The sequence below is a fragment of the Gopherus evgoodei genome, unplaced genomic scaffold (assembly GCF_007399415.2).
Source record: "Gopherus evgoodei ecotype Sinaloan lineage unplaced genomic scaffold, rGopEvg1_v1.p scaffold_38_arrow_ctg1, whole genome shotgun sequence".
Classification (NCBI taxonomy): Eukaryota; Metazoa; Chordata; order Testudines; family Testudinidae; genus Gopherus; species Gopherus evgoodei.
In genome coordinates, this window is record NW_022060059.1 from 2,702,950 (window position 1) to 2,730,007 (window position 27,058).

A 27,058-nucleotide genomic window follows, 5' to 3' on the forward strand; every position below is an offset into this window, starting at 1 on the left:
GAAAGTGTTAAGATCAGCTTAGAATGCGTTTTGTTTTTATTTCATTTGACCAAATCTGACTTGTTATGCTTTGACTTATAATCACTTAATATCTATCTTTGTAGATATAAATCTGTTTATTTTACCTGAAGCAGAGCATTTGGTTTGAAGTGTGTCAGAGACTCCCCTTGGGATAACAAGCCTGGTGCATATCAATTTCTTTGTTAAACTGACAAACTCATATAAGCTTGCAGTGTCCAGCAGGCATAACTGGACACTGCAAGATGGAGGTTCCTAGGATTGTGTCTGGGACCGGAGATATTGGCTAGTGCCATTTGGTTGCACAATCCAAGGAGCAGCTTACATGCCAGAGGCTGTGTGTGAGCAGCCCGGGAGTGGGGGTTCTCACAGTAGAGCAGGGTAAAGCTGGCTTCCAGAGTCAAAGACTAGAGTGACCTAGCAGATCACCAGTCCGGATACCACCTGAGGGAAATGTCACATATACACAGCTTCAGGGTTACTTCCAAAAGCAGAGACTAGTCTATCCCTTTACTATTTATTCCCCACCCCCACCCAAATAAAAACCCCACACAAAACCACAACCCTGTGTTAACTGAGAATTCAGGTTTCTCCAGTGGATTTCCTGTCAGAAAACACAATTCCTAAAAATCAAAGGAACTAGGTTAAAAAAGGCACTCCCTTCACCAAAACTGCTCTCCAAATATTCAGTCACCAGAGCACACTAACTCCTCTGAACATACTCATTTTCAATTCAACCATCCCATATCGACACACACCAACGACTGGACACTCTGCACCCCATATTCACCATTGAGTTATGATTGACATAATTATGATATACTTTGCACAAAGTATCACACAAGGTGTCAATGGAAAAGTTATAATTTGTTAAATATGATTATCCTATTTGTATGCATGTATTATATTTGTATCTGGAGTAATGAATATTGACTATGCATCTGTATTTCAAATGTGCTTGCTCTGGGTAACACCCACAAAGCTTTACTTCTAGTCTGGCCAGCATTGTGAAGGAACTATTCAAGTTGAATGGCCCATCAAAGAACACAACTCACAATGGACCATGGAAGAAGCATATCTACATCTGATGGACCTTCCTCAGGAAGTTCTATCTGGAATATGGGTAATGACCCCTGCTATGACTCAGTGAAGCACGCAAGGGCATGTGATGAGATCACGGGATACTGAACTCCATTTTAGTACTTGTATTTTTCCACAAACTGGGCTGGGAACTTGGCTTGGAACAAAGGGGTTCCTGCCCTATGGAAGAAACTACAAAAGGGGGAAGTGACATCACCAAGAGGCCTCACTCTCCACCCAAGAGAACACCTGGAAACACCTTTGAAACAGAGATTGAACTGGGGGAAGTGCTGGTCCCAGGCTGGAAGAGAGGATTCCTGCCTGTGTATAAAACATCTACAAACTGCTTGTACTGTAAGGTGGAATCTCCATCCTCAGAGGTTTTGACAAAGCCCTGGCTGAGATGATTTAGTTGGTGTTGGTCCTGCTTTGAGCAAGGGGTTGGACTAGATGACCTCCTGAGGTCTCTTCCAACTCTAATCTTCTATGATTCTAACAGGGTGAGACACTGTTTGATTCAAATACCATGTAGTATATAAGATTTAGATTGCATTTTGTTTAAGCTATCTTCTTTAATCTGTTTTCTATCACTTAAAGTCTATCTTTCTGTAGTTAATAAATCTATTTTATATTTTACCTAAAGACAGTGTGAGTGAAGTGTCTGGGGGGAAAAATCTCAGCATTGCTATAATACTATCATAACAACAATCGTTGTTATAGTAATGTTATAGGTTAAAGATTTGTGCATATTCCTCTCCACTAAGGGAGAGAGAGACTGGATAATTGTAATCTCTACTAGTCAGGCTTTTTGGACCAGTGCAGGACGGTACAGCTCCAGGGTCCTGGGTTGGGGGTATTTTAGCTGGAGCCAACATTACTATTGGTGGTTCATGTAGTGGCTGGCCAGAACATTCATGAACACAGCTGGATGTGGCCCCTGCCTGTGGATGTCAGGGTTTTGCAGCTTGTCACAATGGTACTGGGAGAGGGAACCCAGATTGGTAAAATAAAGGGCTCAGCGGTACCCCAGTTCCAGGTTGCACCACGGGGGGGGGGGAAAGGAACTGCCACAGTGACCACCAGACAGCAACTACCAGTCTGAACTCCAGGCTGTTAACACACTTCAGTCTACACCATACTGTGTATGTACATGAAAGGGTGGGCATGGGGGAGTTTCAATCATATGTGCATATACTATTGTTAATCCTCTGCAATGGATAACTGATCCACTTCATTCCTAAAGTCAGACTATATTTATACCATCTTTTGAGCACTTAAATCTATAACATTTATTCAATAAAAAAAAATAAGTAAAACATTCTCAAAATTAAGGTCTTATCAAACTTTCTTTTGTCCTGAAGTTTCCTCCATTTTTATTCAGAGGCTCCATGGCCTTCAGAAGTGCCACTGGTGAGATGTGGAACCCCAGAGTGCTGAACACACTAGCACAACATTTGACATCTTCAAATGTTGCAGTCTGGGAGGGCAGAGTATCTGCTCATCTAGGCAGCAGATGTTAGAAATTCTGAGGAGACAAGTGATGCCAGCAGGGGTTACAGCTACAATAAGGGCTCAATCAGATGTTGTTTCCAGTGAACTTATAAAAAGATATTGTAAGGAAGAACAAACCTAACTGAAACCTACCAGATTTAAGGTTTTTTTATGAATGCCAAACTTGCTGAGATTCACCACAGTTTAAGTCCTATCATTGTCTAATTGACCTGAAGTATCTCAGACATGGTCTCCTCTACCTATGAGCGGGCATTTCAGACACATTTTCTTGGTGGTAAGTTCAGAATCAAGATCAGGATTGGAATGGAAACTCTCTCAGTCTTCTATAGAGTCAGAAAGCTAACTGACACATCAAGTGAAGATAATTATGAGAATGAGTAGATAAGCAATCATCTAATCCCATGTAGAGCTTCTGTTGAGGATATAAACCCGGAGGGAACCCCGCACCTCAACATGGAATGGTGTCCAGTTACATCACTGCCATTTTGGATACATTCTCTACAGCAAAAGCATCTCACCTCATCACTGACACATAGAAACCAACAGACCAGCAAGCTGTGCAGAGTCCTCGGGAAGCTCTCCAACCATATTAGTTTAATACAGATGGGAATATATACTAGAGCCTGTAAGACTCACTTTGCATGTGTATATAGTTCAAGAACAACATTGCTTTCTGTTGCAGAACGAAGTCCATGCACCCAGCAGACAAAATCACTGCCCACACAGCAAGATAGCATGAGGAGCCAGCAGCTCCTGCTTTTCATGGGTTTGTACACAGCCCTGAGGATTCAGCCCAGGAGGAAAGTTGGTGGTGAGAGTCTCATCCCAGGGAGCAATACAAGGCACTAGGCTGCCCACGGCCTGAGCAAGGTGGTGAGTACTCTGCTTCAGGGTACAGGACCATCAAGGGTGCGACATGAACTCACGGCCCGTAACTGACAGTGCCAGGTAGAGTCATCGCCCCCACCCCAGGCTCCCAGCCAGATTGCAGGCTGTCAGCAGAGCTGCTTCAAGCCCACTGGGATTTCTCTAGAAAATGACAGACGAACATTGAGAAGTCGACACTCTGGCATTAGGAGGCCCCATGGTGAGAGACAAAGGGCACAACCAGAGGCCTATTCGGGGAAGTGTAGTTAGTGTGTGTGTGTTTTGTGATATGCACATAGGCCTATGTGGGCACACTGACACAGAACAGCATATGGAGCAGCTTCCCTTCCCTCTACAGCAGGGCTCAAATCCAGTGCTCAAGAGAGAGAGGACAGAGACAGACAGGCACCTCGTCCTGCAGGTGGCTCCATTGTAGAGTGATCCCAGCAGCAGAACTCCACCTACTCTTTTACCTCTTGTCTAGCAGAGAGCTGAAAAACTCATTGCAAGCAGGTCTGGCAACTGAAAGCAAGAGCTGCTCTGGAACACTTAGTTCTTTGGTACTTTCAAGGGTGACACAGGAGGAAGAAACACCAAGGTCTTAAAAAAGCATTCTTTGAGAGAGAAAGAGAGGACAATGCAGCTGCCAGTGACCACTGAGCATGGGGCTTGGGGGAGCTGGTAGTTGGCACCAGGGTTGTGGGAGTACTGCCAGTCCCAAGTGAGTCTCTGGTTTCATATAGTGAAGGTGTCCTGACTCCAGACCCGTTCACCTGCGATGTACGTGGCTCGCACCCGTAAGCTGTCGTCCAGCAGCAGGAAATCTGCAGTAGACAGAAGAGAGAGGAAGCAGGAATCAGAGGCAGCAGGAGGGGTGCTTGATCTGTTGGGATTGCCAGGGGAAAAGGACTGTAAGAGTTACATTTCCTGCTGATGGAGGAGACATTCCAATACCCATGGAGACTGCAGAGGATTTGCAATAAGACACATACCCCAAATGGTGGTAGAACTGCCCCTACCCAGGCTGTATCAGTAGGAGGTGCTGTAGGGAATGGTGTAGCAGCCCCAGTGGTGAGGGAGCTCATAGGTATGTCAGCCTCAGCTTCTTCTAGGAGTCACCCCCATGGGGAATGGTGATCGTGGGCTGGGGAGCTCACTGCTACTCCAGCCCTAGCCTCAGCCACCAGACGACACTGTGGAGAATGGTGAAGTGGTGCATCAACCTGCCATCATGCTGATACCTGCATCGTTGTCATAGTTCAGGGTCCCCTTTCGGTGCTCAATTCCCAGGAGCTGGGCAGGATGGAGGGATGCTGCCTCCAAGGCTGTCTCCACAGTGCATCCTTTGGGGAAGAACAGCACCGTGTTAGGGCAGTTAACAGACATCCTCTTTCAGGACCTGTCTGCTGCTTCCCACACCAGGCAGCCCTTCAGACAAGGCAGGGCTGCTGGAGCAAGGTGCCAGATGAGTCAGGGTCCTGCCAAGATACTGACAGCCATCTCTGTGGGAAGTGGAACAGCAAGGGGCTGCTGGCTGCTAACCAGCCACATGCTGAAATCAGACATGCTGAGTCTTGTGACTACTGGGCCCATAACATTTACCCCCGCGGGAAGATGAAATGTACAAAGCATGTGAAAGCTCTTATATAAGACAACATGCTAACTAACAATTTTTCCCTACTTGGAAATTAACCACGAACAATAGGTTAAGTTGCCAATAAATGATTATAAACAAGTGCAAAAGAATCAGACAAAGAAGCTAGGTTAGTCCAAACATTAGGAGACCTGATGGTATGATTCAAAGACTGTGCTGAAATCATCCTTGGTAAAAACAGAAGATGTGGAACCAGAAGTTAACGGACCAAAATTGGTTTGAGGGATATTGGGTCTAATTGGTAGAGAAAATAATGTGAGGGGATGAACTATGCCACCAACATTTCTCCTTTTGGGATATCCTTTAAAGGAAAATAGACTCTCTCCCCTACCCCACCTTGTCATAGAATATCAGGGTTGGAAGGGACCTCCTCTAGTCCAACCCCCTACTCAAAGCAGGACCAATCCCCAATTTTTGCCCCAGACCCTAAATGGCACCCTCAAGGATTGAATTCACAACCCTGGATTTAGGGGGCCAATGCTCAAACCACTGAGCTATCCCTCCCCCCCTCATCTCAGCTCCTCTCCTGCCCCCCCAAGATAGAAGGAGCAGATCAGACAAATACTTTCTTCCAGGCAGAATGCCAGCTGGCCTTGCTCTCAATTAAAGAACTTCATTTTCAGAACTCAGGTGAAAATAATCACAGCATTATGACACCCAGTCCTCAGTGGAGATACCTGATAGCCAGCATCACAGAGATGCACAAGATCCTGTTTTGTCTCCCTTCCTTTCATGTTGTTCACCACATCATCCCTCCTCCTGTCCTATTTCTTATTCTTTTGGCTTTCTATCATCCTGAAATCAGCTGCACTGCATCAGCACAGTGAGATGAGCTGACCACAGTCTTGCCCCATCTAAGAAGAAAAGATCCAAGCAGATGACATCCCTGACTGGAAAGTGAACCAGGGTCCAAGCAACAGGGGCTGTGGTCAACCTGCCAGCCAAAAGCATCCATTTGAGACTGACCAGCCATCCAGGATTCCAAAGACATCAACACAAGACACTGTGATGTTGCACTCCATATGATTTTATGGAAATAAGCTGATGGGTGTAAATATAATGTAACTGGAATATGCTTTATGCAAAAGGTCTCCTGTAAGGTATCATTATAAAGCTTATAATCTACTGCGCGTGTTCATCCTGCTTGTATGTATGTATCATATTGTTCTTGTATCTAAAACTAGAAATATGAACTTAACTCTGAGGTCCTATTGTAATTATGCAAAGTGTGGGCCATTAATGGTGGTTTGGAATCTTGATGGCGCCCATTGACTATGACAATTGTCTGTAGATGGTTTATTTACCTGCAAGCCTTCTTGTGGACATGGGGGTCAGCCTGTGGGTAATGAAGAATGAGGTCTTCCAGTGACATGTGACCATGTCACGTGATACTGGAATCCATCTTAAACCTGGTGCTTTTCCATTTAGAAGGAGGGGTGGGATTGGGAACCCAGAGAGACAAAGGATTCCTGCCTTGGGCCAAAGCTATAAAAGGGGGTGAAACAGGACAAAGGGGGCTGCGGTCATGAGAAATCCCCCAGCTACCACCTGAGCTGGAACAAGGACTGTACCAGGGGAAAGATTGGGCCCAGACTAGGAAAGAGTCCAGTCTGTGAAAGAAGCTCACTGGAACATCTGAGATGAGATTTTATCTGTAATCAGTTTCTTAATGTATTAGGCTTAGACTTGCATGTTTTGTTTTATTTTGCTTGGTAACTTACTTTGTTCTGTCTGTTATTACTTGGAACCACTTCAATCCTACTTTTTATGCTTAATAAAATCACGTTTGCTTATTAATTAACCCAGAGTAAGCAATTAATACCAGGGGGAGCAAATAGCTATGATCTCTATCAGCGTTATAGAGGGCAGACAATTTATGAGTTTATCCTGTATGAGCTTTATACAGAGTAAAACAGATTTGGGGCTTGGATCCCACTGGGAGCTGGGTGTCTGGCTGCTAGAGACAGGAGCATTTCTTAAGCCATTTTCAGTTAAGTCTGCAGCTTTAGGGTGCGTGATTCTGACCCTGGGTCTGTGTTGGAGTAGACTGGGGTGTCTGTCTCAACAAGATCGTGTTCTGGAGGCCCAAAGTGGCAGAGAAAAGGGGCTCAGAGGTAGTCTCAGCACATTAGGTGACAGTCCCAAGGGAGTCTCTGATCAAACCCATCCTAGCCATACATTCCCCACCTTTTCTGTCTTATCTCCCCTCCACCTTGTGTAGGTCTGTCAGACACAGGAGAAATTAATACCATTTTCACACTAGGACTGAATGTAAATTTAACCCTTTTCTTTTCTCAAAGAAAGGTTGTTCTGAAAATGAGACTACTATTTTTCTCCAAAAAGAGTGCGACTTTAAAGGGTTTGATTAAGCTTGTTTTGCATAATCACTCAATTTCAGTTTCAGTATAAATGCTTGTTTTTATTTCTTGTTCCTGATCAATAAACATTCAGCTTTAGAATGAGTGCTTTTGCGTGTTTACCAAGAAATTGAATACACCAAGGCCCCGGATATGAGATCCTGGACCTCTTTGCATCACTCATTTTATGTTGGACAGTGGAAGAGTTTAACATTTTATCTCTTCTGACCCTTGAAGTTAATATGACAGATCCCAACCCAGCCTGGTAATCCCCGTCTCCACCCCACCCCCCTTTTCAGGGAGCAGAGTGAACATTCATACAGAGAGATGGACACTTTCCTGAACCACTGGGGACAGAAAGGACACACGTGTGAGCAACTCAGACATAGCTTGTTAATAGTTACTCTTTGATGGTGCTTGTGGGGAAAGGCCCAGAGGGGTTGCAGGAGAGGGATGAGCAGTTGCAGCGTGGCTGGAGGGAGGAAGGGAGGAATCAGAAGTTGTGGACAAGATTATTCACCTTTGGCCCCTTTGCACCTGTGACTACGGAGAAGCTCACTTGTTCTCACTGTGGTAAGAGTAAAGCCTAATCTCTCCCTGGCTGGCACCCATTGCGGCTCTGCCTGCTAGCTGACTTGGGACTTCAAGAGGGCTTGGAAAGAATGCCACAGCCAGCCTTGTCTGGGGAGAGGATCTCCCTCCTACGCTCTCTGGATATGTGTAGAGACTTTTGGCCCTAGGAGAAGTGATAACAGCAAGGGGCACTGTGCTCCATCCCAGAGCCCGCAGGCAGAGCAGTAGGTGAGTTGGGCTCACCTGTGGCTTCCAGGAAGTGCCGAACACAGGAGTCCATGGTTGCTACGCTGCCACTCAGGGTCTTCGTCCCTGAGCGGGAGAAAAGACAGGAAACTGAGCAGAGCCACCAGCCATCTAACAACAACGGTCCTCGTGGGGTTACAATCCCATTCCACAAGTGGAATGAGTCTGAGGCCTCTCAGCCTCGGCTCCAGAGAAGCCATGGCAGATTTCGGCAACAGGCTGAGGTTGCAGGGGGTGTGACAGGGCAGGATTGAGTAGTATGGTTGGAGGGAGGTTCTGAACTGGAAATTACAGGCTGTTAGAGGTGCATGGCTAGCTCCTGCTCACCCCATGCCTGACTGTGCCCTGTGCTCCTGGCACCTCACTTTCATGGGCACCACAACCCTGTGAGAGGGTTGGGCTTTAATGGGAGATGAAGTAGATGCTATTGTCCCACACAGTGTGAGGAGATTTCCCATAATGGCAGAGCGCGTGTCTCATAGCAGTGCCCAGTGCAACTTCAGATGTGGCACCATTTGCTCATATGTCCTCCCCAGCTTTTCCCGTTACAAGGTACCACACTACCAGGAGCCAGGATTTCAATCAGCCAGCAGCAGGTGAGACACAGCCAAAGGGCACTCCCTTCTGGGCCAAGGGACAGAGGGTTGCCTCATGGCACTGCCAGCCTTTGCTAGATCAGGACACACAGGGCTCACACCTGCTCTGCAGCCAGTGGAGCCATCTGGAAGGCCCAGGGATCTGCCTTAAAACACACATGGACTTAGGTGGAGGCTGAAGGTGACCGGGCTGTGTATGGAGTGCTCACCTGCAATGTACGTGTTCAGTCCGTCCACCTCGATCACCTGCTGGCCCAGGGTGTGCTTCCCTGGGGCCAGCCCCATTCCCGCAATGGCATCTGTCACCAGCACCAGGCCTAAGAGAGACAAGGAGGGGCCACGTTAGCTCTAGCCTTCAGCCCAGCTTTGCAAGGGGTTTCTCTGCAGTTCTTCGGTGAAAGTCCCAGGCATTTTGCTCTGCTGGAAGTGGTAATGGCAGCAGTCAGGATGTCTGTGACCGAGCAAGGAGGACTCTCCTGAGAGCACTGCGCCTTCTGGATGCAGGGCTGACTGTAGCTTAGGAAAGTGGGGAGGAAAAGAAGATGGAGAAGCGGGGAGAAGCCAGACTGTTTCAAAAGACAAGCACAAAGCTTTGGGCAGGTGACACAGAGATTTGAGCTGAAGGACCATGCTATTAGCTGGGTAATTTGGAGCCACAGGGAACGTGTAAGTGCAGCAAGGGGTGGGGAATGACACTGGACTTTACTCATGAGGGGCCATCGACACACAGGATTCCTTTCACACAGCACTGGAGAAGGGTGCAGGGGTGCCCTGGTGCCTGAAGTTCTCTGGTTATCCGCAGAACAGGTAGTGCATGAGCAGTGACAGAGCCACACTTTGCCTCCCACAGGGCTACCAATGGGCCTCCCCCAAGCTGGGAGGCCTCATCCCCAGGGCAAGAACTTGGGACATTCTCCAGGGATCTCTCCTGAGATGGTCAACAAGGGTGCACCCCCACTGTCCATGACCGTGTGCTATGCAGATACCCATTCTTTGGGAGCTGGAGGGAGCCCTGACAGCATAGGCCATACCTCAGAGAGAGTCTGGGAGCCTGCTCCTCCTCACACTCCTGACCACAGAACAGCCTTTGGGCAGCTACAGCAACTGCTCACATGGAAACAATAGCAATGAATCATGGGTTTTCAGCTTCTTTTAGCAGGAACAAGGAGGGGAAACCAGCACCATGTGATCAGCAAATGGTGCACAAGCCATACTGGTCTGAAATCAGTAACCTAGAGGTGAAAGCTCCCACTATCCAGAGCCAGCCAGGCCCCTGACATACACCATTCTTAAGTGGGAGTAATCTTATCTGGTACCATTTGAGGAGGATGCTGCACGTCAGCTAGGAGAAAAGCAATCCAGATAGGCACAACACTTGGGTTCAGAGGTGCTCTGCTGTCCAGACCAAGGGGATCCCCAGTGGTTCACCTTTGGGGTGTGCTCGATGTGCAATTCTCAGAGCCGCAGGGTTGGTGTGGATCCCATCTGATATCATGCCATAGAACACCCTCCGCCTGGCAGGAATCTGGTCACTTGTCAGCAGCCCCACGATCCCAGGGTCGCGATGGTGGAACTGTGCAAAGAGATGAGAAAACAGGTGTGATGCCTGCCATGAAGAAACCCACAGGCCGCCAGTGCCCTGTAGATGCCCCAATTTTATAGGGACAGTCCCAATATTTGGGGCTTTGTCTTATATAGGTGCCTATTGCCCCCCACCCCCGAACTGATTTTTCACACTTGCTGTCTGGTCACCATAGTGCCCTGGCTAGGGGGTGCTGCCATGAATGCAGCAGCTGAACGTAGTGACAATGAAGAGGCATGCATGGTGCTATAACCCAGACCCACTCGAGGTGGCACTTTATCTCCCACTAGTGGTGGCTGGCCCATGTAAAAAGTTTGATGCGCTAACAGAGCTGTGTCTTCATTTCTGGCAATAGGGGCTTGTGCATTTAGACCCAGAGTCACTTCCCCTTGCTGACAACCCACCCAGATGCGTGGCAGAGAATAAATGTCTGTAGAGAAGACAAGCCAGAGTGAGCAGGCAGGCAGTGGGCTCCCTCGGCTACTTACAGGTAACATGGCATTGAAGAGATGGGTGATAAAAGTAGCACCATGCCGGACAGCTTCCTCTGCCTGAGACAGATTAGCCACAGAATGTCCTGCGAATAAAGAGCACTAGGTGACTTCTCTTGCTATTTCCCCCTTTACTCTCTCCATTTATTCCAGTAACGCTCAGGGGCAAGTGTGCTCAGTCCACAAATCACTAGAAGTTTGCTGAAAATCCACCTATTATTCAATCATGCTACACTCCAGTTCTGACAGCCCCATTCAGAACCCAGCTGGAGCATGGAAGTTCCAGCGCCAGTGGTCGAGATGAATTTGGATCCCTACTGCAGTGTACCATGGCTTCCAAGGACTTCAGAAGAGAGACAAGGTGGGTCTTTTACTGGACCAACTTCTGTTGGTGAGAGACATGCTTTCGAACTTACATGGAGCTCTTCTTCAGGTGCTGACGAGACTTCGGGGCTTTGTTAAAGTGATGGAATGAGCTTTTGTTTTGCTCAATGAAGATAAGAACCGTAGCCCTTTCCAGGGGCCCTGAATCCCACTGGAGGCCGAAATTTGCCCTTCTGGATTTTTCTTTTATACGGCCTGTAAGGCAGCAAATGCTATGGCTAATTATATACAGATTTTCTGCATAAACCCTTCTTTTGCATGGTTCATCAATTTCAGCCCAAAGAGAAACAACTCAGGGGAGGTGTTACGTTTTTCTATCCTTGATCTCAGCACTAAAGGGGAGCTTGTGAGGAGAACATGAGAAAAATACAGCCACTGCTAAATTATCGGGGGGGGGAGGGGAGGGAGTTCTCTGCACACATGACTTCCATTTAAAAAAAAATTAACTGTGCTAAACTTTCCAGAGATGCCTCCATTTTTGGGTGTGTAACTTGAAACACAGTAAGAGGCCTTAGTTTTCAGAAGGCAGGTATTCCGCACTTTCTAGAAAGCAGTCCCATTTAAGGTGGCTACAGCTAGATACTTAAGCCTTTCTGTGCAAGGAGAATTCAAACTTAAGGTCAGAAGGAACCATTATGATCATCTAGTCTAACCTCCTGCACAATGCAGGCCACAGAATCTCACCCACAGAATCTCACCCACCCACTCCTATAACAAACCCCTAACCCATGTATGAGTTATTAAAGTCCTCAAACCGTGGTGTAAAGACCTCAAGGTGCAGAGAATCCTCTAGCAAGTGACCCGTGCCCCATGCTGCAGAGGAAGGCTAAAAACCTCCAGGGCCTCTGCCAATCTGCCCTGGAGGAAAATTCCTTCCCAACCCCAAATATGGCGATCAGCTAAACCCTGAGCATGTGGGCAAGACTCACCAGCCAGACACTCAGGAAAGAATTCTCTGTAGTAACTCAGATCCCACCCCATTTAACATCCCATCGGGCATATTTACCTGTTAATAATCAAAGATCAATTAATTGCCAAAATTAGGCCATCTCATAATACCATCCCTTCCATAAACTTATCAAGCTTAGTCTTGAAGCCAGATATGTCTTTTGCCCCCACTACTGCCCTTGGAAGGCTGTTCCAGAACTTTACTCCTCTAATGTTTAGAAACCTTCGTCTAATTTCAAGTCTAAACTTCCTAGTGTCCAGTTTATATCCATTTGCTCGTGTCCACATTGGTACTAAGCTTAAATAATTCCTCTTCCTCCCTGATATTTATCCTTCTGATATATTTATAAAGAGCAATCCTATCTCCCCTCAGCCTTCTTTTGGTTAGGCTAAACAAGCCAAACTCTGAGTCTCCTTTCATAAGACAGGTTTTCCATTCCTTGGATCATCCTAGTAGCCCTTCTCTGAACCTGTTCCAGTTTGAATTCATCCTTCTTAAACATGAGAGACCACAACTGCACACAGTATTCCAGATGAGGTCTCATCAGCGCCTTGTATAACAGTACTAACACCTCCTTATCTCTACTGGAAATACCTCGCCTGATGCATCCCAAGACCACATTACCTTTTTTCACAGCCATATCACATTGGCGGCTCATAGTCATCCTGTGATCAACCAATACTCCAAGGTCCTTCTCCTCCTTTGTTATTTCCAACTGATGCCTCCCCAGCTTATAACAATAGTTGTTCTTATTAATCCCTAAATGCATCACCTTGCACTTTTCACTATTAAATTTCATCCTATTACTATTACTCCAGTTTACAAGGTCATCCAGATCTTCCTGTATGATATCCCGGTCCTTCTCTGTTAGCAATACCTCCCAGCTTTGTGTCATCCACAAACTTTATTAGCACATTCCCACTTTTTGTGCCAAGGTCAGTAATAAAAAGATTAAATAAGATCGGTCCCAAAATCGATCCCTGAGGAACTCCACTAGCAACCTAGCTCCAGCCTGACAGTTCTCCTTTCAGTACGACCTGTTGTAGTCTCCCCTTTAACCAGTTCTTTATCCACCTTTCAATTTTCATATTGATCCCCATCTTTTCCAATTTAATTAATAATTCTCCATGTGGAATCGCATCAAATGTCTTACTGAAATCGAGGTAAATTAGATCCACTGCATTTCCTTTGTCTAAAAAAATCTGTTACCGTCTCAAAGAAGGAGATCAGGTTGGATTGGCACGATCTACCTTTTGTAAACCACGTTGTATTCTGTTCCAATTACCATTGACCTCAATGTCCTTAACTACTTTCTTCTTCAAATTTTTTTCTAAGACATTGCATACTACAGATGTCAAACTAACAGGCCTATAGTTATTTGGATCACTTTCTCCTTCCTCCCTCCCCCTCCTTCCCGTTACAAATAGGAACTATGTTAGCAATTCTCCTGTCATATGGTATAACCCCCGAGTTTACTGATTCATTAAAAATTCTTGCTAATGGGCTTGCAATTTCATGTGCCAGTTCCTTTAATATTCTTGGATGACGAATATCTGGGCCCCCTGATTTCGTCCCATTAAGCTGTTTGAGTTTGGCTTCCACCTCGGATGTGTTAATATCTGCCTTCCATAGCCTCATTCCCATTTGTCAACCTACCATTATCCCTAAGCTCCTCATTAAAGGCTGAGGGAAAGTATGTTTAGATATTGGACCACGCCTAGATTATCCTTAACCTCCACTCCATCCTCAGTGTTTAGCAGTCCCATTTTTTCTCTTTGTTTTCTTATTTATATGACTATAGAACCTTTTACTATTGGTTTTAATTCCCTTTACAAGGTCCAACTCTGCATGGCTTTTGGCCTTTCTCACTTTATCCCTGCATGTTCTGATCTCACTAAGGTAGCTTTCCTTACTAATTCCTCCCATCTTTCACTCCTTGTAGGCTTTCTGCTTTTTCTTAATCACCCCTCTGAGATTCTTGCTCATCCAGCTTTGTCTACAACTCCTGCCTATGAATTTTTTCCCCTTTCTTGGGATGCAAAGTTTCTGCAACTTTGACTTGAAGTAATTCCAGGCTTCCTCCACCTTTAGATTCCCAAGTTCTTCAGTCCAATCCACTTCCCTAACTAATTTCCTTAATTCTTTAAAGTTAGCCCTTTTGAAATCAAAAACCCTAGTCCCAGATCTATCTTTGTTTATCCTTCCATCTAGTTTGAACTGAATTAGCTCATGATCACTTGAACCAAGGTTGTCCCCTGCAACCATTTCTTCTATGGAGGTCCTCACTACTCACCAAAACCAAATCTAAAATGGCATCCCCTCTTGTTGGTTCTTCAACTACTTGGTGAAAGAATCCATCAGCTATCGCATCCAGAAAAATCTGAACCTATTATTCTTACTAGCACTTGTCCTCCAGTCTACATCTGGGAAGTTAAAGTCTCCCATGATCACACAATTCCCATTAGTGATTACTTCATTAAAAACATTAAAGAGGTCCATATCCAAATCGGATCCCAGCGATCTGTAGCACACCCCAAGCACTATCTCAGGGGAGGCTCTAGTAGCTTTCTTTCCCAATGTGATTTTTGCCCAGACAGACTCTGGCTTATCCGTGCCATCCCTTCTTATTTCTTTACAGTTAACCTCATCATTGATATACAATGCTACTCCACCACCTTTGCCTTTATTTCTGTCTTTCCTAAACAGCACATACCCTTCAATACCTGTACTCCAGTCATGACGACTATTCCACCATGTTTCTGTTATCCTTATAATATCCAGTTTCACTTCCTGCACCAGTAGCTCTAGTTCCTCCATTTTGTTACGTAGGCTCCTCGCATTAGTGTACAAACATCTTAATTTTTGCCGTTTGGCTTCATTGACATTCTTTACCTGATTAGGAACAGACATTCTACCACCACAATCACCTATTAGACTGGTATCTACACTACCCTTCCTCCTAATGTCCATTCTTCTACCCATGGCTGTATCCTTTCTTACTTTGTTTTCTTCCCTCTCAATGTTACATTCTGGCATGCAGATTACCTGGACATCTCCCAACCATGTCCCCCAGATTCCTAGTTTAAAGCTCTCTAAATCAGTTATGCCAGCCTCCATCCTAGAAATCTATTTCCCTCCTTCCTCAGGTGAAGTCCATCCCGAGAGAACAGTCCTCTGTTCATGAATGCTTCCCAATGGCCATACATCCCAAAGCCCTCCTTATAGCACCACTGCATGAGACATCTGTTGATCGCCATAATCTTGTCACACCTTTGTTGTCCTTCTCTAGGAACAGGCAGAATCCCACTGAAGATCATCTAAGCCTCGATTTCCTTAAGTATCTTCCCCAGTTTGGCATAGTCTCCCTTGATACGTTCCAGCGAGAATCTAGCCGTATCATTCGTTCCCACATGAAGGACAATCAGCTGTTAGGGTTCTCATAGCCATGTTGGCTTGAACACACTGCATGCAATATGCACTACAGACAGTGGCCTGATTTGCTAGAGTAACTCCATTAACCTCAATGCACCAGCACTGGCACGAGACCAGTGTGACAGAACAGACCATTAGGCCCAGGGTGAGCAATGTGAGCAAACAGATTGGGCCTTTAAGGGATTACCCAGACCCACCCACATAGCCTACCAGGCCCTAGCCAGCAGACACCCTTACCCAGCGAGACACAGATGCCCTGTCTGGTGAGTTCCTGGATCACCTCACTGCTCCTCTTCATCTCAGGGGCCAGGGTGACAATCCGGACACAGTCCAGGTGCCTGTAGGTGGCAAGCAGGTCCTGGAAAGCTCCTGATTCAAAGGTGCTGAGGTAGTGCTCTGGGTGCGCCCCCTTCTTCTCCTTGCTTATGAAAGGCCCCTCCAGATGGGCCCCTGCCCACCAGGGAGAGAAAAAATACCCACAACTGTTTCCCTTTCTTACCCCAATGGTGAGGACACCGGCCACCCCACCTCAGCCCAGCCAATCCCCTCTCCTGGCCAGCCCCACCCTGCAATTTGCCAATCCCCCTCCCTGTCAAGCTGGCTCCAAGAATGAAAAAACAGGTGGCTGCAGAGAAAGTCAAGGTTTCTTCGTATCTCCTTGTAGGTTGACTAGACAGCAAGTGTGAAAAATTGGGATGGGGCTGGGAGGGTAATAGGAGCCTATATAAGAAAAAGATCCCAAAATCGGGACTGTCCCATTAAATCGGGACATCTGGTCACCCTATTGCCCTGTAACTGTTATCCTGCTCTATCCCCTGCCCCAGACCCTTCCCCTCACCATCCCACTCTTGCCTGGCTTTACTTAACCTCACCAGCTGCTGGCACCTATAATCTTTATTGCCCTAGCCCACACCTCCCCACAGCCCCTTCCTACTGCCTGTTTCCCACTCTCCTCACCTCAACGAGCTTGCCCCAAATGCCAGCAGCTCAGTTTTAAAGACCAAAGCAAGGTTCCTAAGGTGCGGCCTACCCCGAAGTGCCTCACCCCCAATTTTCAGGCAGAGATCTCCCTACTCCTCAGAATGATGGAGGCCCTTGGGCTGCTCTCCTCAGCATGGCATGAGAGATGGCATCATTGCCAGCATGGGCAGTCTGCCCACTCAGTGACCCACTGTCACACACTGCCCAATTCCAGCAGGGCTGACATGTTGGATGCAGAGCCCAGCAGAGAGGAGTGCAGTAGCAAGTGCCATGGGGTGGAGCTGCAGAAGGAACATGGCAGCCAGCATACAGAGATCTCTGGGAGTCATGGCCAGGTTGTACCTGGCCTTGCACAAAGTACAAATCTCAACCCCACCCCCACTTCCCTATGGGACAACACTCCCAGCCACAGTGAATGCTTTCCACAGCAGCTGCTTCTCCATCCTCCACAGAGGAGCGAGTCCCCTCACAGCAGAGAGGAGAGGGGACAAGAGGACAGGACCTTGCTGTTCACTTACCCAGGATACCAGCTCCATGAGGCCCTCCATTTCTTATGCTGATCTGAGGAAGAACCTAGAAGGATGGGGACGTGTTAGAAGCCTCACAGACACGGTACCCAGCCTGCCTCTTATTAGGGCCCCTAGCATAATGCCTATGAGTGCCAAAGGGAACTATTTCACCCGCTTGACCCCAGGGCAGCGAGAGAGAGGTAACTATCCCTACTGGAATGTTAAAAACTGGCCCCAGGGTTAGATGTGCTTTCCTGCTGGGCATGGCCTGTGCAGCTCTCGTAGTGGCAGGGCAGACTGATGTGTTGGTTTTTAGCAGAAAGGGTTAATCTCTGTTGGAGGGGGACACTACTTCAGAACCCACTCTCTTGTGGTCCCATGTACCCCAGCTCCCGGTTCTCAAAAGAACCCAAAACAGATCACTGTGTATGACTTGCGATACACTGTGCATGACTTGCAATACACTGCGCTCTGAGAAAAAGCAGGTCCCAAGCCCTATATTAGTTGTCTCATGGGACCCTGGGAATACTGCAGCATCAGCTGCCTAAATGTGCAGAGAAGCCATCTGGGTTTAGAACCCAGCTCCTCACACTCCCTCCCCTTCCCAACAGGCCGCTGCCATCACAGAGCCCATACACTTCACTTCTGTAGTGCAGCCCCCAAGTCTTAGCCACCTGATCCAAAGGTGCCATCTCCATTGCCGTGAGTGTTTTGGTGCCCTGTGGGGCTCCCCTTACCTTGTGATAGACGGATGGCGGGGAGGTCACCAGGGTAGGGCAGAAGGAGGTCACGCCATGGGAGAGAATCTTCTGACTCACCAGAGAGATCCCTGATTGGACGTCATCCACGGCTAAGGAGAAATCCACCCCAAAGCCCCCTGCACCATAAAGGAAAAAAGGACAGCAAGTGGTGACACGGCAATTGGGTCTAGAAACCAGGGAGGCCAGCTCTGGAGGCAGGACTGTAAATGATACCTAATATAATGTGCAACTGAAGATTAGCTTTGAGAATAAGGGGAGCGCTACAAGCAAGTGGGGTGAGGGAGGATTTTGGGTTGCACAGTGAGGACCTCGTAGAAGAAATGGTGGTAGGGGACAACCTTGGTTCGAGTGATCATGAGCTGATTCAGTTCAAACTAGATGGAAGGATAAACAAATGTAGATCTGGGATTAGGGTTTTTGACTTCTCGAGGGCTAATTTTAAAGAGTTAAGGAAATTAGTTAGGGAAGTGGATTGGACGGAGGAATTAGTGGATTTGAATGCGGAGGAGGCCTGGAATTACTTTAAGTCGCAGCTGCGGAGACTGTCGGAAGCCTGCATCCCGAGAAAGGGGAAAAAAACCATGGGCAGGAGTCATAGGCCAAACAACTCAGAGAGGGGATTAGACAAAAGCAGACAGCTTACAGGGAGTGGAAGAAAGGCAGGATCAGTAAGGAAAGCTACCTTGGTGAGGTCAGAACATGTAGGCATAAAGTGAGGAAGGCTAAAAGCCGCATTGAACTGGACCTTGCAAAGGGAATCAAAACCAATAGTAAAAGGTTCTACAGCCACATAAATAAGAAGAAAACAAAGAAAGAAGAAGTGGGGCCGCTATACACTGAGGATGGAATGGAGATTAAGGATAACCTAGGCATGGCCCAACATCTAAACAAGTACTTTGCTTCAGTTTTTAATAAGACTGGTGAACCGTGGGATGATGGAGGGATGATAAACGAGAATGTGGATATGTAAGTGGATATTACCGCAACTGAGGTAGAGGCCGTACTTGAACAGCTCGATGGGACGAAGTCGGAGGGCCCGGACAATCTCCATCCGAGGATATTAAAGGAACTGGCGCGTGAAATTGCGAGCCCGTTAGCGAAAATTTTGAAGCAATCGGTAAACTCGGGGGCTGTGCCGTATGATTGGAGGATTGCTAATGTAGTTCCTATTTTTAAGAAAGGGAATAAAAGTGATCCGGGTAATTATAGGCCTGTTAGCTTGACATCTGTAGTATGCAAGGTCTTGGAAAAAATTTTAAGGGAGAAAGTAGTCAAGGACATAGAGGTCAATGGTAATTGGGACGAATTGCAACACGGATTTAGTAAAAGTAGATCGTGCCAAACCAATCTGATCTCCTTCTTTGAGAAGGTGACGGATTACTTAGATAAAGGAAATGCGGTAGATATAATTTACCTAGATTTCAGTAAGGCGTTCGACACGGTTCCGCACGGGGAACTGTTAGTCAAATTGGAAAAGATGGGAATGAATATGAAAGTTGTAAATTGGATAAGGAACTGGTTAAAGGGGAGACTCCAGAGGGTCGTATTGAAAGGTGAATTGTCAGGCTGGAAGGAGGTCACTAGTGGAGTCCCTCAAGGATCTGTTTTGGGACCGATCTTATTTAACCTTTTTATTACTGACCTTGGCACAAAGAGCGGGAATGTGCTAATAAAGTTTGCGGATGACACGAAGCTGGGGGGTATTGCTAACACAGAGAAGGACAGGGATACTATTCAGGAAGATCTGAACCACCTTGTAAACTGGAGTAATAGAAATAGGATGAAATACAATAGTGAAAAGTGCAAGGTTATGCATTTAGGAATTAATAATAAGAATTTTGGATATACGTTGGGGGCGCATCAGTTGGAAGCGACGGAGGAGGAGAAGGACCTTGGGGTGCTGGTTGATAGCAGGATGACTATGAGTCGCCAATGTGATACGGCTGTTAAAAAAGCAAATGCGATTTTGGGATGCATCAGGCGGGGTATTTCCTGCAAGGATAAGGAGGTGTTAGTACCGTTATACAAGGCGTTGGTGAGACCCCATCTGGAATACTGTGTGCAGTTCTGGTGTCCCATGTTCAAGAAGGATGAATTCAAACTGGAACAGGTTCAGAGACGGGCTACAAGGATGATCCGAGGAATGGAAAAACTGCCTTATGAAAGGAGACTCAAAGAGCTTGGCTTGTTTAGCCTGGCCAAAAGAAGGCTGCGGGGGGATATGCTTGCTCTATATAAATATATCAGGGGGGTTAACGTTAGGGAGGGAGAGGAATTATTTAAGTTTAGTACTAATGTAGGCACGAGGACGAATGGGTATAAACTGGATATTAGGAAGTTTAGACTTGAAATTAGACGAAGGTTTCTAACCATTAGGGGAGTGAAGTTCTGGAACAGCCTTCCGAGGGAAGTAGTGGGGGCAAAAGACTTTCCTGGCTTTAAGACAAAGCTTGATAAGTATATGGAGGGGATGTTATGATAGGATTGTTAATTTGGGCAATTGATCTTGGATTACCACCAGATAGGTCTGCTCAATGATCTGCGGGGAGATGTTGGATGGCATGGGAACTGAGTTACTGCAGAGAATTCCTTCTTGGGTGCTGGCTGGTGACTCTTGCCCACATGCTCAGGGTTTAGCTGATCGCTATATTTGGGGTCGGGAAGGAATTTTCCTCCAGGGCGGATTGGCAGGGGCCCTGGAGGTTTTTCGCCTTCCCCTGCAGCGTGGGGCACGGGTCGCTTGCTGGTGGTTTCTCTGCAGCTTGAGGTCTTCAAACCAATTTTGAAGATTTCAATAACTCGATCCTGGGATAGGGGTTGTTATAAAATTGGATGGGTGGGGTTCTGTGGCCTGCCTTGTGCAGGAGGTCAGACTAGATGATCAGATTGGTCCCTTCTGACCTATGAGTCTATGAGTCTATGAGATGTGGTGTACCTGATTGCACTAGCAGTCCTGGGAACTAATCCCCAAGGGCAAACAGGCAAACTCATCAGAAGGAGCCTGACCCCTCTATTTCATTCCCCCACACTGCCCCATACTCTTTCTTAGGTACTTACCTGGCCCCCACTCCCACATTATATGAGCACCTCATGAGCTGTTATTCATTTAATCTTATACACACCTGTGAAGCAGGTTAAGGCTCTGATCCCACTGAACGGAGGCACACAGAGGCCCAAGACAATGCAAGAAATCTGTGGTGGAGCAGGGACTTAACTCAAGTCTCCCAGGTCCTTGGCTAGTGCCCTAACCACTGGACCATCCTTCCTCTCTGATCCTTTATGCCACACTTTGTCCTTCAGATCCTCCTCAAAACCCAGTTCATCTCCACAATTCTCCCAATGGCAACCCACATGGCTTTGCTACCTCCTAACTTAAAACTCTAGTATAGACACGGACTGTGAACAAAAGTTATGCTGCTTTAATTAAACTGCTGCTGCCTGCCCAGACTATGCTCCCTGTGTCCGCAGAGCACATCCACACTAGCAGCTCTTGCATCAACACAGAGAGTAGTGCATTGAGGGTAGCTATCCCACTGTGTAACTGGCCACAGGGTGCTTTGGGAAAGGTTTGCAATGCCTCATGGGACAAGTACAGCGTCACATGATGCAGGTTTCTCAATCCTATGTTCCATGGGCATCCTACTAGATTTCAGTTGAAAAGTGACTGACAGTGTATATATGGGAGAGGAGGGAGAGTGTGAGAGACAGAGTGTGTGGTGGGGGGGCAGGAGAGACAGCATGTGTGTTAGGGAAGTGTGTGTGTGTTGGTAGAGAGTGTGTCTGCATGCTGTCCCTTTAAGTTTAGATAGCAACCTGAGCAACCAATCCCAGAAGAGGAGACACACACCCCATAACAGCCCCCTGCTCTGGGAGGGGGCATCCCCTCCCTCCTGGCTCTGCACAGCACAGCTGTCTCTCTCCCCCCTCCCCACAGCAGCAGCCGCTCTGTCTGCATGCCTATGGTTCTGGGATCCCTTCCACATTCTCCTACAGCAGCTCTGTGAGCTCTCCAGGCTGAGGAATATCAAAGCCTCCCGGAGCTTTGAAAGGGGAGAGACATGCCTGTAGGGCAGCCAAGTTCAAAACAGTGAGCAGAGTGGTCATGATGGGCATTGTGGGATACAGGAGGTGGTCAATTATGTCGACATAATGAACGGCATCATCTACACTGGGTCTTTGCCACTTTAACTTTGCTACAAAAAGCTTTATGCCTCTTGTTGAGATGGTTATATTTTATTGGCAAAACAGCAGAGTTTTGCACCAAAAGTAGCTTTGCAGTGTGTACACCTCCATTGTTTTGTTGGCAAAAGCTGCCTTTTGCCAACAAAACTGTACAGTGTAGACAAGGCCTTAAAACAGAGAGCCAGCCACAGACTGCTAAACTAGAAGATATGGAAATCTTATCTGCTGATGCAGCTGATCTCTCAACAAAGTCCGTTTTCAGAGTCAGAGTTCAAAGGGCGGGGGGTGGGGGGACATGTTTGTGCTGGAACTCATCAGTCTGTTTCTAAGTGGCACACATGGAGCCTGGTTCTCACTCAGATCTGCCCTAGATCAGCTGGAATGCCTTACCATTAATCTGCACATCAATGAATCCAGGGGCGATGATGCTGTCCTTACAATCCAGCTGAATATCAGCAGATCCCTTCTCATCAAAGAACAGCTTCTCTGGGTTGAGGATCTTCCCCTCTCGCACCCACAAATCCTCCCTGACAGAAGAACCACGCAGAATAAAAGATCAACCATTCCTCCCAGCAGCAGGGGAGGGGCCCGGACTGCTTTCCACACTATTCAGTCCCCCTTTACCTATTAGGAAACCCAGCACATAGACCACCCCAACACGGGGACTGGCAGCTAACCCACCATGTGCTGTTATGGCAAGCACGGGCAAGAACCAAATCAGCACCAGGCACTCCCGCCCCAGGGAACTGCATGTGTCACCTCTAGGATGTTTCCCATATGCCACCCCAACATGAACAATGCCTATACAGTCTCCTTGGGAGGGCTGGCATCCTCTGGGTCCTTCCTCTCTCCCTGCAGAGAACAGATGTGGGAAGAGGATAGTATGGATCAAATGAGCCTGGTAAGAGTTTACACCGGTTCTGATTGTTACCTAGGTGGCAGCCTAACACATAGTTGAGGCCTCTTGGTGTCTGCTACAGGGAACAACTGCAGCTTTACAAAACAGAGGGAAGTTGGGGTATTGTTAGAACCAGCAGCCCTGTGGTTGGTGCTCTTTGCTGCCATGCAAGAGATCTGCATAGGTTCAACTCCCAGGCCTGGTTTTTTCAAAGAAGAGCACTCAGAGGTCCAATATTTTCTATACCTAGCATTCCACGGCATCGGAGGAGCACATTTTGGTATGCAGGCAGCCATCCCAGGGCAAACAAATGCATCTGCTCACCTTTGCAGCTGGTGACTCCTCAGAATCCTGCAGTTAGTGAACTGGAAGATTGGAGCATCTGAGACAGACTTATTAGACGGCATCATCGGGACTTTGAGAAAACACCTGAAACAGGGAAGGGGAATGAATGCAGAGGATGGGATACTTCCAGTAACCCTCACAGAGGCATAGACAGAAGAATGAGAAATGAAAGGTGGTTAGCACGCAGGGCTGAGACTCAGGGGCGGGTTGGTGCAGAATGAGAGCAAGGAGGTGCTGCTTTGCAAAAACACAAAAAAACCAGTGAGAATACAGTAGACAGAGGTCAGCCAGATGGGGCAACAATCATCAGAGAGTTCGGATAATGCCTAGCGCAATGGGATTCTAATCTTGATTGGGGCCTGTGAGAGTTACTATGACAAATAAATAACTGTGGGGCAAAAGTGGAGATAATGTGATGGAGATGGAAGTAGGAAAAAAAGGGGGGTGGGAAAAGCAAGGAGAGACAACTTAATTTAGTGAATATTTGTGCTCTTTCGTTTTACTGTACTTCCAGGACCATGATTTTCCAAGCTGCTCCACAGATTCGTAAACCTGCATGGAGCTCTTATGAAGTTAATGAGGCTCTGGAGGGCATGGATCAGTATTCATGTCATGCTCCCCATCAGTACCAAGCCCAGGCCAGGGAAGCTAAAGATTCAACCAGTGGCCCAAATTCACTGATAAATCCTGGTTATATGCCATCTGAGGCACACTGTGCATATGCTAAGAAGAATGAGGCTCCAAGCAGTGGCTCATCCATATGGAACAGCGGATGGGACAGTTACTCAGAGCCCTTAGGCTGCAGTTGCTCACCATGCTGGATTCTAGAGATAAATATTTGGAGAAAGACAGAAAATAACCTGATCTCTGTCAAACTGCACACAAAATGCCCTGATAGGTGGGGGGTCTAATTGCTTCAGGGCTCCTTATTTATTTAGAGCATTTCCCCACTGAAAGGTTTCAGGTGTCTGCAACTCCACCAGGACCTTCACAGTTGCAGCTTGACTCCACTTGTCCAGCAGCATAGGAGGATGGAGATGGGGAAAGGGGAGGCAATAAGAAGAGGAATCTTTAAGTCACTAACACACGTTTTGTTTCAAATGAGTCTCTGTTTAGAAGCACCCAAATCCTAAAGCTCTGCTGACAAACAATTGATCCAGGCATGTCTTAAAACACCCTTCAATAGTTACACCAAATTAGAGTGGTTTCTTTGGTTAAATACACACTTTTGTGGGCAAATCATGAGTAATTTCAACCAGGCAAGATTTAAAATGGCCAGTCTAGATGTCCTTGAAATTGAGTCTAATGGAAGTAGATGTTCCCAGATGTCCCAATTTTATAGAGACAGTCCTGATATTTGGGGCTTTTTCTTACATGGGTGCCTATTACCCTCCACCTTCTGTCCTGATTTTTTACACTTGCTATCTGGTCATACTAAATGGAAGTGCTACGGGCCTGATGCAAGTCCACTGAAATCAATGGGGGACTTTTCACAGGCTTCAATGAGCTTCAGATAAGACCACAACAGACCTTTTACTAACATATTAATACCCCTAAGGGCTGCTAGAAATAATGAAGTAAGATGCTCCAATTTAGGATTGGACGTAGAAGCTGACAATGCAACCCAACTGCCCCAAATGCTATGATTTTGAAACACAACATGATACCATAGGAAAGTCAAGCACAGAGAGTGAGGACAATGAATAGAAATCACTGGATTTCTTTTCAACTAACCTCAGTTCCTGGGAAGATCAATCTGAGCTCTTCAACCTTTTCAGCTTGTGAAACTGCACCTTTCACTCAGCATCCCATACTTACTTTGGAGAAGGACTGCACTGACAGGCTGCTGGTACCTGTGGAAGAAATTGTTAAGTATAACACAGTGGAAATGAAAGCAGAGAGTCTCTGCATATCCCACTCCTTGGCAGTGGGTTAGACCACACTCCTATTGTAGTAACTGAATACATGATAGCACTACACTGCACTGGGGAAAGAATCAAAGAAATCAGCTAGCCTACCACAAACTTTACACCTGTCAGAGACTACTTATTAATAGAATTTGATACTTTCAGGCTAATGCCATTATTACTTACTATTGTATTACAGTACAGTCTAGAGGCCCTAGAAGACATCAGGGCCACATTGGGCTAGCACTGACAACAAAGAATGAAAAGATAATCCTTGCCCCTTTATTCTCTTTTGCCACTCTCCATATTTTTGGGTCCCCCAGGTACTTTCAGTGGCATTGCAGCAGCTCTTCTTTTCAGAGATATGCAGCTAGGCAGATGAGAGAGATTATGCAGTCTAGCGCAAGTCTCATTACTGTTGTCCTATGGGGGGATACCACCCCCTCTGTAACCAGGCACTGAGAGGTAGACAGTGTCTCTGCAAAGAGCCAGCATAGTGAGAAGCCAGCAGCAGACAGAGCTGGGGACAGGCACAGAGAGGGTACTGTGGAAGGAGCTCAGTCCATGCTTCCTCGCTGGCACCCCATCGCTCTGGTAGCGTAGCCAGGAGCAGCACTGGCAGAAAACTGGTGTGGCTGGGAGGTACAGCTCAGCTGAGCTCATATCTATCTCCCGGCTCCCTAAGGCCCCGCCAGAGGGGGCAGGAAGCTGGAGGAGGAGAAGAATGGAGGTTCTTAAAACAGCTTAGCCCGGGCCCCGCTTCCGTGGGTTCTTACCGGGCCGGGGGCGCGGGCAGCTCAGCCCGGGCCCGGTTCTCCGGGCTCTAACTGGGCGGCGGGCGGGTGCACGGGGTGTGAGGCAGCTCAGTCCGCGCCCAGCCACACTGCCCCCGACGCGGGGGCAAGGTCCCCACCTTACCCCTACGGCTTTGCCCGCTCCTGCTGCCGCAGCGCACGGTCACGTGAGTCTGCTCAGCTGATTGGGTAGGGGTAGGAAGGCGCGGTTCCCCTGAGCACGTGATCGGCAGCGAGGGGCTGCCATGATGGGAAGGGCGAAGAACAGCAGGATAGTCAGCTGCTGCCGCCATCTTAGGGAGGTCGCTCGCGCCTAAAGCCGAAGGGAGCCGGTAGGGTGGGTCGTAACGGGTTGCTCGGCCCTGAGAGCAGGTTTGACGGCGGGGTTGCCGGGGTATGTTTGGGGGGCGAGTCGGGAGGGTGGGTTGCTGGAGGCAGGTGGGTCACTGGGGGCGGGTAGCTTGCAGGATGGGTAGCTGGAGGCAGGTTTGAGGGCACCTTAGCGGGTGAGCTGTGGGCGTATCGCTGGGGGCGATGGGCTGACACCAGGCAGAGCCAGAGCTCCTCAGGGGGCTGGGCTCAGAGGTTACAGGGGATGTGGGGGAGGGAAGTTGGGTGCATTTGACCCTTTTCTGAGTTTGTGAGCTGGGGTGAGCTCTGCTGCCATGAGAGGAGGCTGGGTCACCGGTCACAATAATGCAATGTGATGACAGGCATCAGAATCACATAACTGAAATCAAGCTGCCAGCATGTTGTAATGCAATGCTCTGCTTTTAAAAGCATCTTGATTCACTTTTCTCAGCTCAGTAGACTAGAATAGGGGCAAGCTACCTTTGCCTTTACAAATGCAGTCATGTTACCAGGATCTGGAATGGTCCCCTGCCCTCATCTCAATGCCCTTTGCAAGCAGTCTCTGGTGAGGTAGGTATTTTTGTTCCAT

General features: G+C 47.4%; 1 protein-coding gene across 6 annotated transcripts; it reads right to left on the bottom strand.

Moving 5' to 3' along the window:
• Positions 1-327: 327 nt before the first annotated feature.
• AMDHD2 (amidohydrolase domain containing 2) lies at positions 328-26,236 on the bottom strand. 6 transcript variants are annotated; one of them, XM_030545581.1, is made up of 13 exons: positions 26,101-26,234; positions 25,152-25,270; positions 23,397-23,501; positions 22,565-22,701; positions 17,969-18,108; positions 17,241-17,295; positions 15,979-16,191; positions 10,974-11,062; positions 10,332-10,476; positions 9,113-9,220; positions 8,305-8,373; positions 4,719-4,820; positions 3,176-4,301 (listed from the first exon to the last, which is right to left on the bottom strand). In XM_030545581.1, the coding sequence occupies exons 3-13, from the start codon at positions 23,480-23,482 to the stop codon at positions 4,213-4,215; spliced, it is 1,233 nt and encodes a 410-aa protein (XP_030401441.1). In that variant the 5' UTR covers positions 23,483-23,501; positions 25,152-25,270; positions 26,101-26,234; the 3' UTR covers positions 3,176-4,212. The 6 variants fall into 6 exon arrangements, with proteins under 6 accessions (XP_030401444.1, XP_030401441.1, XP_030401446.1 ...); XM_030545584.1 differs by lacking the exons at positions 3,176-4,301; positions 4,719-4,820 and adding an exon at positions 328-462 and having other exon boundaries at positions 26,101-26,236; XM_030545586.1 differs by lacking the exon at positions 15,979-16,191 and having other exon boundaries at positions 26,101-26,235.
• Between the last annotated feature and the right edge of the window lie 822 nt (positions 26,237-27,058).

Coding starts and splice junctions, on each gene's coding strand:
- AMDHD2 (XM_030545581.1), bottom strand. CDS start 23,482: ATGATGCCGTCTAATAAGTCTGTCTCAGATGCTCCAATCTTCCAGTTC. Junction 22,702..23,396: donor AGGAGTCACCAGCTGCAAAG/GTGAGCAGATGC, acceptor TTCTTCTGTCAG/GGAGGATTTGTGGGTGCGAG. Junction 17,296..17,968: donor CGCCATCCGTCTATCACAAG/GTAAGGGGAGCC, acceptor CCATCCTTCTAG/GTTCTTCCTCAGATCAGCAT.